Below are 18,328 nucleotides of genomic sequence, written 5' to 3' on the forward strand. Positions count from 1 at the left end.
AAACTTGGAAGATGGATTGCCAGTCCAGGTCCCTCTGGTTGACCTCCCTTCCTCATTTCATATCAACTGCACCAGTCAGCTTGATGTTATCAGCAAGCTTGCTGAGGGTACACTTGATCCTACTGCCTGTGTCATTGGTAAAGATGTTGAACAACACTGGTCCCAAAATAGACCCCTGGGATGACACCACTTAGGACTGGCGTCTATTTGGACACAGATCCATTGACTACAGCCTTCTGGCTATGACCATTCAACCAACTCTTTATCCACTGAATAGCCTAGCCTTAAAATCTGTATTTCTTCAATTTAAAGATAAGAATGTGGTGCGAGAACATGTCAGAGGCCTTGCACAAGTCCAGGTAGACAACATCATTGCTTCTCATTTGTCCACTAGTGCCATCACTCCATCATAGAAGGCCATAGATTTTCTGATATAAATCCCAAATCCATTGCTTTCCAACTTTTCTGTGAGCAGCTAAGCTGTGGCTGCTGATGGTTCCATTCAAAGGGTGAGAGATTTAGAGATGACTGGCTGCGGCTTATATGATGGAAGCCAGTTTAGTATTTACAGTTTGTTTTGAAATTTTATAGGAAAGTAAAATTGTGGCTTGTTTTTTTAATCCAACCATTTCGGTCCATGTCTTCCTTTTATCTATTGTTGTGCCCATGATCTATTTAGTACAAATAAGAAGCCTTGTGCTGTGATTGGTCTGTGAGATTGCCATATTTTTGAAACCTATCAATGCAACGTGAACTTGTATACTCAAAGTGGTATTTTTTCAGATACAGATTTATATCAAGAAATCTTTGAAGCTTAAATAAGTAAAAAAAAAATAGGCAATGAAGTCAAACAATGAAAGAAAATAAGTTTTTTTCCTTATTCTAGATTTATCTCAGTATTCTTGTCTCAGACCTCAAAATGTGAAGGATGATAGTTAGGAAAATGAATGAAATACATAAAGTGCATATTTAACATCTATTTGGTTTCCAAAAAAAGAATTGCGGTATGGCTAACAGAAGCATAATGGTTTTCTGTGTAATGTATTTATGCTGGCTGTAAAATTAGGAACTGTCATTACAACCTCACAAAGCCTGAGTAAGTGCAAGACACGTAAATCAAGAGGTCCTACTGCTATAAAAATGTCAATGATCTGAATGGCTTGAAAGTATTGAAAGATATTTGTGTACATGTACACCAGCTACTAGGATACAGACATCAATAGAGGATTTAACTGACAAATTTTAAAGCTAAGATCCAGCCCTCTTGTGCTTTCTATTTAACTCACTGACCTTGAAGTGGTTTTATTTGAGCTGTAGAACTCAGAGCATCCCAAGTACAAGGAACAGACAACTTACTTGCAAATATAATTCAAAGTTAAGATACTGTTTTAATGTGTTATACAGTCCTCATGCTTTTTATTCAAGTTATTATACTCTCATGCAAAAAAATGCAATTAACATCATAGAACTGGAAGCAATATTCTGTATGTAATGGATACACTTTAAAAGGCAGTGGATTGTAAAGGAGTGATATAGTGCAGGAAACAGAAAATGAAATGGGAGACAAATTGCAAGTGGAGATGTGTTCAGAAAATGTGTGGAAACCATAACACAGTCTAGATGGAAGAATGAAAAGACTTAAAGGACTTGAGCACAGTTAGCTGTTCTTTCAGAGGTTGTTTTTGCTTATTGTAATGCTCCTATGGAGACTACTATGAAGCAATGCCTGACAGTCCAGAACTGAGAATTTCTTTTTTGTTATTGGCTGATTACAAATTAAATTACATTAAAAAAAAAAAAAAAAAAAAAAAAAAAAAAAAAAAGCTCACAGAGCTAGTTCATAGCAATGAGGACACTGGGACACTGATAATCTTTACAATGCCATGTATTTTGTTTAGTCCCATAACTAAACTTAAAGTTTCTGTTAGAAATAAGGGATACAACCCGTATGTATGAAGCCTTTGATAGTGTGTATGGAGGCTTATTAAGGAGGAAAGAAGGATCATCTTTAAGTCTGTGTCTGCAAAAATAATTTTTTAAAAGCCTTAATTGCTAGGAAATTTGATGTGCTCTGACTTTTTTTTCATGAAACAGGCTTTACAGTAAATAGCAGGCACCACTATAACTATAGACAAGATGAAACAGTGTGAAAAGAAGCAAAATTATTTAGGATCAGAAGATTGATACAGAAAAAATGTAGGAGTGAATAAGTGAATACTTAAAACTAGAAAAAGAAGAATATTATGCTGATGTGTCTTGTCGGTCACTATACTGACTAAAGTTAAAAAAACACTGCAACGTGTAAGTGTATTACCAACTTCAGTTGCACTGTAAAGCAGAAGTTTTGAAGAAAGCTTATTTTCATATGTTGCTACCATCAGTATCCTTGAATATGTTCTGAAAAAAGGATTTAAAAAAATACTGGGTCTACAGCAGTCACCATTTGTAATTATGAGCTATTGCCTGAATCTGTTTGCAATGAAGCCACCTGTTTGCTCAGTATAAATAACTTAGAATTTCCTGCAAGGAAATTACACGAAGCATCAATAAGGAAAGATATTACATTTTTAGGTCAGTATGACTATCATTACTTGGCATATATCTTACTGATAACATTTGGCGGACAGTATCATAGAGGGCTAAAAAAATGTTACTCTGTATTTTGTTTTCAGGAATGTTAGGTTAGCTTCTTCAGTAACAGCATTCATCCATTCTGCTTTTGTTTTAGTGAATCCCTTGGTATTTTCTTTCTGTGAGCATGTGTTGTGAAGAGATTCCAGAGACTTAGACCATCAGTGTTTTTGGATGTAAAGGTTTCACATGCTTCAAAACGTGATCTCTTCTGTTTGCTATGGATACACCTAGCTTTGTCACGAAGACAGAAAAAGAAGGGAAACTTCTTGCAGCCCTTTGTCCTCTTCTCTGCTCAAGTGACAAATGCAGACTGGACCTAAAAAGAAACCTCAGTTTGCAGTAGTAGATGCTTATTTTTGTCTTTACTCAGAATTGATTTCTGGCTTTATGCTACTGGCATGAAGAGTTTCACAAAAGATTAGTTTTATGATTTCCCAGCTTGTTGTATAGTTATGTGTGCCTTTAAAACACAACCATCTGTCATTCTATCTTTTAGAGTACAAGCTAGTTTTAGGTATCTTTTGTAGCAGTTAACATGGATATCTGGAATACTACAGTACTTACTGTAAATACTACAATACCTGTACTTTGGAGAATGCTTGACATCTCAGATGTGATGATAGGACAGCTCTTGCCAAATGTTGACTTTTTAATGTGGTGTTTATTTCATTTCAGATAAATCTCTTACATCTTCTTACCTCCTAAGTAATATTTAGTTCTCATCCCTACATCTCAAAACATTAGATTTACAGTTAGCATATTTTTCAGTAGTATTTTTCAGTCGTATTTTTCAATAATTTCTGTGTGCTGTCATAGCCATGTACAAGAAACCTTCCACAGGGGCTATTTGAGAAAACTATTCATTTTCAGAGTTCTTGAACACTTAAATAGGTGTTTATTTCATGTGTTTTTTTCTTTGCTTGTTTGTTTTCAAAAAGAATCCTTTTATCCTCAAAATCTGAGTCACTGAAAATTACGTACTGGTTTTACTTACTGTGTGCAAGGTAAATTTTAAATTAACGCTGGTATTTAAATGCAAAACATATTTAAATAATTAATGTGAAATGGTGTGATCAGGGATTAGAAATGAATGTGCGGACCTTGCAACATAACTGTTTTTTATTCAGTTATAGGTGCCCAACGCAGGAGAAGTCCCAGTGCCCTTGCCATTGAAGTATTTGAATCTCATTTGGGAAGTCATATTTTACAGGTAAAAAAAACAAAAAAACAAAAAAACAAAAAAAAGCTTTTCCATGACAAAGTCAAAATTGCTAGTCAATCCTATTTCTGCCAATAATTTGAAAACTGTTGGTGTCAGTATTTATTAAAAGTCATATTTCTTTCTTCTTAGAAAAGCCCATGCTTGGGACAGTTTTAAGGAGAGGGAGGACATGTATTGTGTAGATAAATGTTTTGTTATTTTCAACTGTGCAGTACGTGTCTGCTTGCAGAATGACTCTATGTGTTTGTGTGTGTGCATAAAGCAGTATTTTGTGTTGTTGATTTCATTTTCCTTATGTGTCATGTACAAATTTAGGGTGTTTTTCCCCCACTTTGGTTTATGAACACTGCTTTCCTCTTTGATATCACATTTGTCATGATTATATATCACAAATCTGCAGCAATCTGTAAAGAGGAAAAATGAACAGCAGCATGCCTCTTTGGTTTCCTCAGCTATGAGATAAAAACTAATGAGATATTTGTCAAAGAATTTAGTCACACTGTTCAAGTAACTATATTCCGGGAGGATTACTCTGAAGAAAAAAAAAAAAAAAAAAACCAGTAACCTGATGGAGATGTTCTTGTGCATGTTTTGTTTTGTCAGGATTAGTACAACCCTTCTTACTTTGCAATAATGAAAAGTGGAGCAGAAGCAGTTAAGAATGTGAAGTGTTCTGTCAGCAAGGCAAAAACACAGCACTATGGAAATTAAAAAAACACCCTTTACATGTAGCCTTTTCTAACTACAGCATTGAATAACTGCACTTATTTAGGAATGTACACAGCTTCTCTATGCAAATATATTGCTTGTTGTATTATCTTTTGAGAGGTAAATTAGGATATTATCATGAGAAATATTCCACTTAATTTGAAATGATTGAGAGCTATCTCTCTATGTTACTTCAGCTGTGGCATTCAAAAGCACTGCAGAATATGTCAGATTTTTTACATCTTTTTAAAGTAACTAAATGCTGAATGGCAACAAAGATAATTTTAGGAAAACATGAAATTAACTACTAGAATGAATTTATCTTTGGAACAAAAATCATGAATGAAGTTATTTTCTTACTTGTACATCCTTGGCAGAGACATAGTTCAAGTTTTTATTCTGTAACAAATATTTGTATTATAGATATGGTAGCAAAGGTATATGCACCAGTATCTGGAGCATTGTTTGAATATTAGACAGAAGTGCTGTCTCATAAACAGGAAAAAAAAAGAATAAATAAATGTGGGTTTCATGATATTCCAATTTATGTCATTTGTGTTTTGAGTATGTGGACAGGCACTATATATCCTAGATGTATGCTTATTACAGTATAAATTATAACATCTAGATAAACTCTCATTGAGACTGATTTATTTACACTTGTTAGATGCTAGGTTTGACACTATATGAATAATTCAGTTATAAGAAAAAAACTAAGTTGTCCACCTTGAAAACTACTGGACATTTCAATTTTTCACTGATCGTGTATTTAAGAATATTTAGTGTTTTTATTACTTGTTTAAACATATTCCACTATTGTTTTTATTTTTTTCTACTTATACCTAATAACTAAGGGCGTTTTTTTTAATATAACTTTATCATAGTGCTAGTAAGTAATCTATGTTATGCTTCTATCTGTAACAAATAGACTGAAAATTTTCAGTCAAAATTACCATCAACATCTTATTGAATATCTGTTGAAGTGTTGCCTTTGCAGAGAGGGTGGTGCCTTTTACCAAATTACTCCCATTAATCTCCCAATTGATAATAGAAACTTACACTCTGACATTTAAAAGATAATAGATTGTTGGTGATGGATAAAGGACAAAATGAATTAGTAATAGTCACAAGTTTATCATGGTGTGTCAAAATCTTGTCTTATGTAGTAGAGTAGTCAACACTTTGAAGGAAAATTTAGGTCTCATGTTCAAATGCACCAATTTAAAAGGATCTGAACAAACTTCAAATAATTGCCTTGAGGTGTTACAGGTAGAAAAATAATCTTGGGAAGGTAGAAGATGCAAATAACGACAACCAGACGGACTCTGCAATGGAGTGCTATTCTAACAAGTTCTTGTTTAGTCTTCTGCTTCTAGAAATGATTTGCAAAGCAGCATTATGTGTATTGTGTGCAAGTGAAGTAAACAGCCTTGTAGAATGATTATACCTTCTGACTATCTCAGTTTTTTGGAGTCTGCTATCTGAGGAAGTTGAACCTATTTGTTTAATCCCTTTTGCTATTAATATTTTGAAGACTGGGTTAAGTGTAAGCTCAGAAATTAAGGAGCCTCTCTAATCCTCCTAATATTTTGATACTTCAAAATTTATTGACAGACACATGAGAAGCATGCTTATAAAGGTGGATGTAATTTATTTACGATGATTTTAAAATAGAAATGGTGGTGCATCTTGTAATATTTTACATCTGACTTCTACAAGCAAGAAGTCTCAGCTGTGTCAGAAAATTCCTAGCCACAGCCAATGACAACTATATGTCATACTGAACAGATTCCTCTGGTAGGTTTACAGACAAGGAAACTATCCACCATGTGCTTACAGAAAAAAAGAAACCCCAAAACATGAATACTTAAATGTTGTCATACAAGTATCTCCAAAGTCAGGGCAGAATACTTTTTAAGCATTTCCAAGTAAAATCACCTGAATAGTAAACAGTAGAAATGCTTGTAATAGGGGGGGAAGTAGGTGAAGGTAAGGCAATATGAATATGTTCATTATTTTCTGACAAAATTTTTGGTTTGTCAGATTGTGTGCTTTGTTTAGCCTACATTTATCTTCTTCAGAATAGTGGTGTTATAGTGAAAGTAGACTTTGATACATCTTTGTTTTACATTTTTTATGTATATATCAGCATTTATTAAATAAGTGTAGTAAAAAAAGTATTACTTCCTCTCCCTGCTATTCAAAAATTTGACTGAAACTGGTTGTAAAAATGAGAATTATTGGTTTATACAAGGCCCCTGAATTTTTTCTGTAACTTCATTGCTATTGAAGAGGTGTGGAAAAGGGTCAATGACCCCATATTCTTCACATAATCAGGAATGATCAGGAAATGTAGAACTAAATATAGAGAAAAGGGAAAGTTAGTGAATATATTTGCATATGCAAATTAGCTTAATTGATACTGCTTGCCTCTACAGGGATTTTTCATTACAAACTGGAGTGCTACATTGTTCAGCTCATATTGAGTAATTTAGTAACTAATGAGACCAGTTTGCACTAATTTGCATATGATAAATGAGCTTAATTGCAGTAAATAACTTGGAGGCATAATTACTTAATTTTCCTGTGTTGCATGGCTTTTAAGTTCACGTATGAACAACTCAAGATAATTTTGCATATTTAAATTAGTTGCTTTTAAAATTCTTGAACAAAAAAGAACACACCTTACAGTTTGAACTGTAAAACAATTAGAACTAAAATGTGCTGTATTTTCAAATAAAATTCAATATTTATAAAAGATATTTCTTTGTTTAAAATACTTCATCTTAAAGAATAAATATTTGGAATTAAACACAATGGAATAGGTTTTCAAGTCAGAAAAGGATAGAAATAAGGTATTAGTAATATTAATTGAACTATGTATCTGAACTGCAGTGAGTGGTACATTTTGTATTCTTGCATACAGGAGTGATAACTTTTCTAATTGCATTCTTTGCTTCAACAACACCTATTCTACTGTTAAAAAACTGTAACATTTTCGTATAGGTTTATATTACCATAAACAATACCTTAGACATTAGTTGTCTTAAATTGCATGTACTCTTCTACCCTCTACTTTTGTCTGAAGAAATCTTTAAAGCAGCAAGATGCTGAAGTGCTGAACTGCAGAAAACTTTTTTTTTTTTTTGTAGATGTTCAGTGGTGAGCACTATCACTAGTAACCTTTGTGATAGAGATTCCTACAGCTGTGCATGGTTGTTTTGCAAGTGGATGGCATAGAGTTATGAGCCACAGGAAAGAAACCACATACTTTAGAGATTCAGGAGTGGAACACTGCTCATAATTCGGAAAGGATAGCTGTACTGGATGTGCAGTTGTACTAAGATACCCTAGCCAAGTCATCTGTAGAATGTTCAAGTGCTATTAGGTCCTGTTCACATTGCAGCAGCCTCATTATCAGCACAGACTTGATCACATAAGGCAAATCTAGAATGGGAGCAGCATCTGAACTCCCTGGAAGCCATGTATGGTGCACATGGTATGGTTTGGCTTTACTCCATGCAATGGTCCCAGGCTCTCCATGAATGTGAAGGGCAGTCCCGTGTTAGAGAAACCACAGGCCAATAAATGAATTGATCTATTATATTAGCTTTTCTGTATATAAGGTAAACAAGAAAACTAACCACACACGGCCTATGAATCTAAGAACCCTTATATATTGCCAACCTTGTGAGCAAGTGAAAAATGCCTTTCATCCTAACAATTTTTGTTTTGTTTTAAAATATACTGTTTTTATTAATAATTGAGGGTAGATTTTGATTAGATTTAAGGAAGAAATTCTTTACGATGAGGGTGATGAGGCACTGGATGTTTCCACTTTCTCATAATTATGCACTTAAGACAGTTTTATGTATTGGTGTTTCCAAATACAAGAGGTAGAGAAGCAAATAGACAATTTGACAGAAACTTCCACATCAGAATTTATTCTCTGTTGTTCACATGGGTCTTGTAATTAGTTATTTCTGTTATTAGTTTTGCAGCTCTGTGATTCTCTTTGAAGGAAAGTGTTATTCTATCAAGCTTGACAGAGACAAAAGGTAGAGAGAATTCACTATGCATCTTCACTACAATATTTAGTCATGTTTGGAAGATGTTTCGATTTACCTCTAACTACATTGAACATAACAAGACAGTGACACTATTCATTTTTTCCTAAAGACAGCTTACCAGAGTGCATGTGAGTAAAGATTTTCACGCATTGTAAATATGTGTGTTCAGCATGCAGCATCTGTGAAATCCCTGTGAGGTTTTTCTTAAGGCAAAGCACAAAATGAACAGGGGAAGTTATTTACAGTTTTGCAGTAATGAGCAATTATGGATGAAGTATAAGAATTGTGTATCAAGAGAAGTGTGACTAGTAGGTTGAGGGAACTGATTCTGCCACTCTGCTCTGCTCTTGTGAGACCCCACCTGGAGTATTGTGTCCTGTTCTGGAGCCCCCAACACAAGGGGACATGGATTTCTTGGAGCTCCTCTGGACCTCTGGAGGTCCAGAGGAGGGCTACAAAGATGATCAGAGGGCTGGAGCACTCCCCTGTGAGAACAGACTAAGAGAGCTGGGGCTCTTCAGCCTGCAGAAGAGAAGACTCCGAGAAGACCTTATAGCTACCTTCCAGTACCTAAATGGGGCCTACAGGAAAGCTGGGGAGGGACTTTTTAGAAGGGCATGTAATGACAGGTCAAGGGGAAATGGTTTTAAACTGAAAGAGGATAGATTCAGACTAGATATTAGGAAGAAAGTCTTTACTGTGAGGGTGGTGAGATCCTGGAATGGGTTGCCCAGTGAGGTTGTGGATGCCTCCTACCTGGAAGCATTCAAGCCAGGCTGGATGGGGCTTTGAGCAACCTGGTCTAGAGGGAGGTATGCCTGCCTATAATGGGAAGGGGGAAGTTGAACTGGATGATCTTAAAGGTCCCTTCCAACCCAAACCATTCTGTGGTTCAATGATAGTTGACAGTGTCATGGAGAAACAGAAGATATTTTCTGTATTGAAAGTAAGTATTAATACTTACACACTGTAAACTTACAAATTAAAATTGGCCAAACTATTTGAATTATCAAAGTAGAACAAGAAAATACCACACAAATTTTTGAATCTTGTAAAACTTTGGAATGTTTTATATAGGTATAAACAGTACAAGCTGACGTTGTTTAGATGTAGCTCTTTGACTGGCTGGGCCATAACTGAATGTAAATCCAATTTCTATCAATACTTGAACTATTACAAGGATCCTCATCTTGACAAGAGGATGAAAAAAAAGTGGAAAATAGACAAGAAGGGGTTGGAGTGCTAGAAAATATTAGGGAGATGATTTACATTCTCATTTGCTATTTTCTGTTGCTCTGAATATTGCAGAATGAGGTTATCTCTGTATTACAGTGGTCAGCGCAGAAATATTGACACAAGACTAAAGGCAAGGAAGCAGCAGATAGTAGTGATGGTGAAGGATTTTTCCAGGCTGAAAAAGGTTGTAGCAGAAAAGACTTCTACTGGCTTGGAGATTTGTGTATAGAGCTGCTAGTGGTGATGTTTTGTGGGACCTTTGTGAGAATGGAGACCGTTGTATTTCTTGCAGTTTATATTGGCTTACAGGGACAGAGTACTAGGTGGCCCATGTTAGCATATGTCAAAGACAGGCAAAAAAGGGAAATCTGAAACAAAAAAAAAAACAAAAAACCCACAAAACTTAGGATATGCTGGGGAACATAGTATGATGTGGGGGAAAAAAAAAGTTTACTGAAATGAAGTATAGGTTAAATTATGCGTTAGTAACCAAAATAAAGTGGAAGTTAGAAGATAAGTTAAAGTAGTTGTAGATCAAACCTCTCAACAAAGTGATCCTGAACTTTCTCTTGGCTGTAAAGAGCTGTATGTAATGTAGTGAGACAGAATGAGTAACAGGTCAGAACTGAAGGTTTGGAGGTCACATAATCCCTCCACAAAGGAACAATTTCTATGATACCCAAGTAGTGTACTTTGTGTACTTAAATTTTCAGTCTGAACTTCACCTTTGTCAAACAGTTTGTCTCATATATTTTTCTTTCTTGAGATGGCACTCTGAACATTTAGATACAAAATCAAAAGGGGAACAATTTCTCACAGAAATTGCTATCCAGAAATTAAATACAATTAAAGGAGAAAGGTAAAAAATCTGCATCTCTATCTAAAACCAGAAGTTTTAGGTATGCAACCATCTTTTATCTAGGAAAACTGGCAATTATGTAGGATTCAAATTATTCATTCAGAAACACTGAGATCACAGTAGTAAATTGGATGCTGAAAATGCCTTATAAACTGAACAAAAATGACATCTTTGTGGTATAAGAAATGACTGCATATACAACCTTCTAAAAATATAATTTCTCATTGGACTGGGTGAAAGAATATAATAATATAATCTGGAGTATGGTTAAGATGAAAATAATTAAAAAATAAATTGAGGCAAGAGAATATGTTACATTTAGAAAACAACTGAGAGAAACCCAATCTACTTGGAAATAGCAATTTGGCATGACGTGAAATGTCCAGTTATTAACTGGTTGAATACTTCAACCACACACAGTTCAAAAACAGGACAGCAGTATAAATGCTGATACACTGTGAAAAGAGCCATAGGGCTTGACTAAGAAATGATTAGTATGTCAGCTTGGCAGTTCTGCCTTTCCAGAGAGATTTTGGGCATCTTCAGCAGCCATTTCCTGTTTCTGGTTTAAGGACATAAGTATTTCATCTTTCTGCAGCAAAATACATAATCTACATAGGAATCTGCTCGAGTTTGTTCACCAGTCACTTAAAGCACCTTATTGATTAATGATCTTCTCAGAAGATCATCCTCTTGTAATAAAAGTGTAAACTTATTTAGAAAAGACCTCTATTTAGAAATCTAATTGTGCATTTTTTTTCAAGTTTAAATGATTCGGAGTAATAGTAGGTATTTAAGCCAAAAGGAGGTAAGAGAATGCTTTAATAGAAATGTTAATGCTGTATACCTCTTTTCACTGTTGGATGCTACTTTTGCACTTTAAACATGTGTAAATGTCACTGAATGCTATGATATGGTTCTAGTTCTACACCAGTTTAAGTTATAAAGAAGGTTAGCCTGATACATTTCATGTTTCTAGAAAGAGCTGGGAACAAAGGCTAGATTTGAATCTGAAAAGGTTAAATGTTGCACAGACAGCATTGTTAAAAGGGATGTCTCTGTCCATTAGCTGGAGTGTATAGCAAGAGGATTTCCCAGGTTCAGGAAACCTGAAATGTGCTGAATTGCTTACTCCAATTTGTCCCAGTCACAGTAGGAGTCTCAGTATGAATCCATAAGGGCAGTGTTTTCAGTCTGGAGTTGTGTCAAAATATACAGCATCCTATCAGTGGCTGCCCAAGGAGTTAGGTGTTAAAAGGAGACTGGGAGAGGTATGGGAAATATCAAATTGTTTTGTAACTGAAGCTTGAAGCAGATCACTTAAACCTGCATTTTATATAGCAACTATATATAAGAGTGTGCAGTTTCATTTAATAAAGAAATATTTGATCTGAGCAGAGCAAAGCATACCATTGTGTGCCATTTAATTCCTGAGAAAGTATTTGAAGAAAATGACATATCTCAGCACTGTTTGTTGACGATTTTGTTGTCACCTGCTGAGTGTTGTCATTTCCATAGCCAGTGGGCTGTATTGAATCAGACAGAGGGAAGAGGTCATTAACAGAAATTGAGGACTATCTGCAGCCTGTTGATGCCGACAGAGGAATTTTTCTTCACATGCATCAGCAAAACTCTATTTAGTGGAGTTTGGTTGTGATTTGGGTTTTAGCCATGCTTTGAACTGAAGTAGGGTGGCTTGAAAAGTATAGATAGTGTAAACTAATTTGTGAATTCACCAGAAAGAATTATACCTTCTGTGGTGATTGGAAGGACATAGATAAGGGCAACAGGGTCCTGGTTTCAGAATGCTTTGATTCTTTTTTTCTTTCCCCCCCCCCCTCCCTCCCCCAAATCACAAGATGCATTGGGAAAGGAAAAGGGTGTTGATTTAGTATAAATAAATAAAATTGGGGAAAACAAAAATTCAGGTCAATGCTGTGCAAGTTAACAGTGATATTTTTCTTCACTCTCTTGAAAAATATTTTCAAAGATTCCCCATTTCAGATCTAATGAAAATAAAAAGTACTAGACATAGGCTTCGATCATCCTTTGTACTCCTTTGCAATAGAGTTGGGGGCAGCATGTAGGCTGTTCTTCCACAGGATTTGACAAAAGGTAATATTGGGATTTGTGTACACAGAATCCTTAAATGGATGGTTGAGATTCATGTGAATGCTGTTGTTTCAGGCTGCTTTTAACACAGAGTGATTTCATTATATCAGCTCTATGCTAATTGTGTTTTCATACCGTTATTGGAAATTATGAGGGCTAAATAAATACAAAATATAAATACTGAAATGGACATTCGGTGGTCAGTGTTACGCATTACTACAGAATCTATAGCTCCAGAGGCAGTGGATTTCACTTGGAAAGTGTAAGCATCTTTACCCAAACTTTAAAACACATAAGAGAATACAAAAATAGTTAAAATAAATGAATCAGGTTTGTGGAGAGTACACTCTGTGGTTGAGTATATTAACTTAAATCCTGTTTAAAAGCAGCTGTTTCTATTAGTTGTTGCCAAAATGTCACTGTATTAGAATTTCTGCCTGTACAGAAAATAAAAAGAGGAGTGTGGAAACAAATGGTAAAGTTTCCAGAAGTAAGGTAATTGTGTGTAATTACATTGTATCACATTTTCTTTAGGGGACATTTTATAAGGTCACATAAGATCCAAATCAATGCTGAATTGTGTTTATTAATTATGCACAGCACTTAGCCAGTGGATTGTTTTTGTCTTCCACAATTTCTCCACTATATGGAGAACACTACTTAGGTGCACCCTTTGACATTAATGTAAGACTATACCACTTCGATAATGTCTGATTGAATTCAGGTTTGATTGAATGGATTGTAAACTCTTGCCTGCATATTCTAGATAGTGATTTATAGTGTGTATCATTGGCTTGCTTTGTGCTTATTATTTGTTCTTCTGTTCTTCCCTTTAATTATATCTTCTGCTGAATATAAAGATTTTAATCTTCATGACTTCATTCATAGTTTTTCTAGCAGAGATCTAGTGGACTATTTGCCCTTAATGCACACTTTAAGGAGAAAAAAACAATATATGGCGGGTGTGGGTCTATGTTCAGAGTCATCCTTGCATTTCCAGTGTGGCCTAAGGTAGAGAACAGGAATTGCTTCTCTAAAGCAAACAAAAACTAAACAAACAAACAAACAACAACAACAAAAAACCTAAACAAGAACACTAAAAACTGTCGTAATTTAGAATTTTGAGGTTTATTTATATGAAGTATACTGTCAGCAGACAGTTCTAGAAATAACATGTAAGTCCTCAGTTATATCTCAGAACAACAAAAAAAGGTTGTAAATAAATAGTGTTGTTGGTAAGATGTCCTGCTTAGCTTGACATCTTTATTTTTTCTTTTTGAATTTTTCTTTTTTTGTGTGTGTGTTTACCTTTACATGTCTGATACAGTACTAATCAAGTCTTTTCCATCTTTTACAAATTATGTAGTCAAGTAAAATCAAAGATAGAATATGGTACTCCTTTTGATGAATAGGGCTGGATATCATTAAACTTAATAGTTATTAAAGTGTATTCTAGAAGGTAAAAAAAAAAAATAATCAGATTTTCAACTGTACAGTGTTGTAATTTTCTATCAAAACAAAACAAACCTGAAATACTTGTCTGTTTATTGTAAACCCAAGCTTTTTGGCCTAAAGCTGAGTCATGCTTCCATGTTCTTCTGTGTCCAATGTCTTGCAAGTAGTCATTTCTATGTTTTGCACTCTTTCATCTGAATGCTTAATTGTAGTCTCCTAAAGCTAAGCCTGTGAAAGATCAAACCTGTCTGTTAGCAGGAGAGCAGCAGGAATGGTACCTTCTTGTAGAAAGTCCTGCTCCTGTCACTGTGCAGGTACTGAGGGCGTTATAGGGTTTATTATTTGTGTCCTCTTGGGTATCTGAGAGTTTGGGTGTTTGGACTCAGTAGGCCACATTAGGTTGCCACTTGCTGGAGAAGACAGGGGTTACTTTGTGACTAGTCCTTGCATATTGAGGCTACTGACTTTGTACTGCTCCCCACACTTCCAGTGATTGCCAACAGCTAATTAGCACCATTTGGCATTTGTTCTGCAGAAGTTTCCCTAGCTCCCAGACAGATTATTCCTGATGAGGGTATGAATTATCTACATGTAGGAGGCTTGGCAGAAAGTGACTGTAGCTGCTATTGCTGGGTTTAGGAGCTTGTACCCCCTTAAGCCTTGCGCTCAAATGACATTCTCCAGTTTCCTGCTTGGAGGATTTGGAGACTTAGTATGTAAAAGTAAAATTATCTTTCCCCATTCTTACCTGAGAAAATGGAAAAATTCCTGATGTATGAGTGTTATCAAGCTTTGTTTTGTTCTCAAGTATTCAGATACTTGAGAACATTCTGAAGTCAAAGAAAAAAAGCAACAGTAATGTTGTAGCTTTTTCAAAGCAACCAACAGAAGAAAAAGCAGAGCACAGCATTTCAGTTAAAGAGGATTTTATTTTCTCTAGTATCAAAAATGTGCCTGTCAAGGGTGTCACATGCAAATTTCTAGGTAGGTGTCAATGATATATTGGCAATTTTTTGCACAGAATTTAATATCATATAGAACATTTTAGTGCAGTGTTTTTCCTTTTTATAAAAATGTCTTTGTGATGTCATCCAGATCTTCCACTTGCAATTCCTGGCTGTGTTATCTAGCAGTAAAAAATTGTTTAGGATTAAAAAGTAATGGATGGTATCAGCAGAGCTCCCCAGCCACAAGACAGGGAATGAACATATACACATTTTTCAGATTCACTGCACCTGCAAAATTTCATCTGTGCCTACATCACAAGGAACAGTAGAAATACTGGAAATAGATGTGTAGTGACTTTGAGGGATGAATATTATGCTCAGATAGTACTCCTTAATAGAGAGGAACCACTCAGTAATCGAAGAAGCATGACTTCAGAGCAGCAGCAGGCTGACCCACAGCAGACCGACAGGCAGGTTTATCAGCAAAAGCAGCAGCAGAACCAGTGAAGGAAAGCTGACATCCAAATGCCAGTGATAGAGGCATCCTATCCAGACTTGGCCATATGGGTCCTGCATCTGTCAGAGTTACACCAGCAATTGGCTCCCAACTTTGAGCAGACTCTATTCCCAGTGAGAGATCCCAGCCAAGACAGTCAGTGAATGGATAAGCCAAGTCTTCTGAAGCAGTGCTGTTACGTTGGAAAGGCCAATTTAGGTCAAAAGATGTCCTGTGAGAGGGATCTTCCCATTCATGGCAAGATTGTAATGCATAAGGTTTTTTCTGCTTATGCCAGCTTATGAAAAGAAATGATGCAGTGAGGAAAATATAACACTTTTTCAATGCCACAAGAAAAGAGTCTCTCTGAAAGTGCTGTAACTTACAAGTGTTTTTTCTCACGTGGAAAAGAAACATCATTAATATTTACTTGTTTGTTCCCCTGGGAAAGTTTGATATGGATTCCTAAATAAGCCTTGATCTCCAGAAACTCTGAAATAACATTTTTTTTAAGTAAAGCTCTCTTCAAATACTGTCTGTTTTCAAAATGCCATGAAAGCCAGATCCTTCTGTGCCACATGGAGCAATCTCAGAGAGAAAGAAAATTCAGTGACAGACATGAGGACTTGCATTTCTCTCTCCTCTTCCAGCATCCCCAACTTTTTCTCTATCAGCAAATGTCTTCATCCAGTACTACTTCTCACTTGTCTAAAATAATGGGAGGGTTGTCCTTCAAAGCATTTGAACTAGAAGTATTTTAGAATGAATGCTTGACACCAACAGATATCAAGGACACTATAGAACTGAGAAACTCAGCACATTGGCCTTGTTTAGAAATTGAAGATGTAGATTAGAACAGAAGATTAAACCACCTTCTTTAATGTGTAATCTTCTTTAAAAGGTGGCTGTATACATCAGTGGAGCTTTCCTTCTTGCCTGATTTTAAGCCTTAAACTAAATTGTAAGTGTTATGTGGTCAAAATGCAGAAATGAATTAACCCTTGAATAGGCTTGATTGATATTTCTGCACATAGAGAAAAGAGTAGGCAGTGAGTATGAACACATGCTGCTTTTATCAGCTCTACCCGCAGTTTTACTTGTGCTCTAATTTAGAGGAGTTCTGGTAAACTCTTTTCAATATAAATTGTGTGTGGTATATAGGAATTACTGGGAGCTGATCTTCAATGTCTGAAGTGCTGTAGAAATCTCTCTTTTAAATATGAGTGATTCTGGAAGGATTACAGACAGTGCAGCATGTACTGCATAGCTTTTTAAATAAAAAATGCCAATCCTTTAAAATAAGTTTCCAATAATTATTAATTCATTTAGCTAGTGCTATAAAAATGTTAGTCATTTAGAACTAATATGCCTTAACATATTTCTATCTTGGGGATTTCATTTTAGTTGAGCAATTATGTTCTTTTATTTTAAAGTGTTGTTAATAACGTCAACAATAATACTTCTTTTAAAGGTGTGATTTTATGAAGTGTGTTTTTCATATTTAGTCAGTGCTTATATAGACTAGGAGGAAGTAAGTTTTTGGTTTCATTTAAAAAATGAAATATTTCAAAATTAAAAATAAATAAATCAATGGTATTAAAAGAAGATAAGGCAAGATAGGGCATCTTTTATTATTTTAACCCACACAGATTAGTAAGTTATACCTTTATAAACCAATCTTGACTTGAGATAAAATTGAACTTAAAATTAAAAGCAGAAACAAGAATTCACTCTGCTCAGTTTGTTCTTTTTTTCTATACAATAAGAGTTCCACTATTATCAGTGACAGATGTCACTGATATATACAGTACTGTGAATATTAGTTACTTGTCATGACGTGATTTGTGACATACAATCCTATAAATGTTGTAGGTATTTGTCATCATAGTCTTATTTCTTATAAAGCATTTTATGAGTTACGTAAAGAAAAAGTGCTTCATATTAGAGAAAGGAAAATAAAACTTTTATGGGAATTCCCTTAAAAACTTCACAGGAAAATACTGAATCCTTTAACCTTCTGCATTATTATTTTGCTGCTTGTCCCGTTTCACTAAACAGCATTCAGTCCATATTTATTTATTTAATAATTGTATATTTTCTGGTTGAAACAGTTCATTTAAGCCAAAGCAGCTATGTGATGTCCCGGGCATATGAAATGATAATTTTAGAAATAGAAAGGAATTTACAACTATGAAATAAAGCTTTTGTTGTGAATTACCCACTAGAAAGTGTTTCCTCTCTATCTGGACTGTAGCAAGAACATGGACATTAATTGTAACAATCCAGAATTAGATTTTGTGAGTATCCCCCAGACATTAGTATACCAGAAGGGCTCAAACTAACATTAATTTTATAAGAATAATTGAAGATGAAAGGGAACATTTTTTTTCTTACTGTAGTAGCCAGCATAGTTATAAGTTACTATTTTCATTAAAGTTTTAAATAATATTATGATTATTCTTGTTTTATGTTTATTCATTTAAACTGCTGTGATCTACAGGAACCCAAAAGAAAGGCAGACAGTGTGTTTTATTCTGTCCTGTCAGACAGAAGTCTTAGAAGCATATCATCTTGGTCATCAATGTTCAA

At 35.0% G+C, this 18,328-nt stretch overlaps 1 protein-coding gene across 5 annotated transcripts in view; it reads left to right on the plus strand.

The window, feature by feature from the left end:
* The window catches only part of NPAS3 (neuronal PAS domain protein 3), a 596,956-nt gene that overhangs the window by 284,338 nt on the left and 294,290 nt on the right, over nucleotides 1-18,328 (plus strand). For all 5 annotated transcript variants that reach the window (XM_090141311.1, XM_090141312.1, XM_090141313.1 and 2 more), the window contains one exon: nucleotides 3,762-3,844. In XM_090141311.1, coding sequence (XP_089997437.1) covers nucleotides 3,762-3,844 — 83 coding nt within the window. The remainder of the gene's footprint in view (nucleotides 1-3,761; nucleotides 3,845-18,328) is intronic.

The sequence above is a fragment of the Phasianus colchicus genome, chromosome 5, assembly GCF_987193195.1.
Source record: "Phasianus colchicus chromosome 5, bPhaCol1.hap1.1, whole genome shotgun sequence".
In the NCBI taxonomy this organism is placed as follows: domain Eukaryota; kingdom Metazoa; phylum Chordata; class Aves; order Galliformes; family Phasianidae; genus Phasianus; species Phasianus colchicus.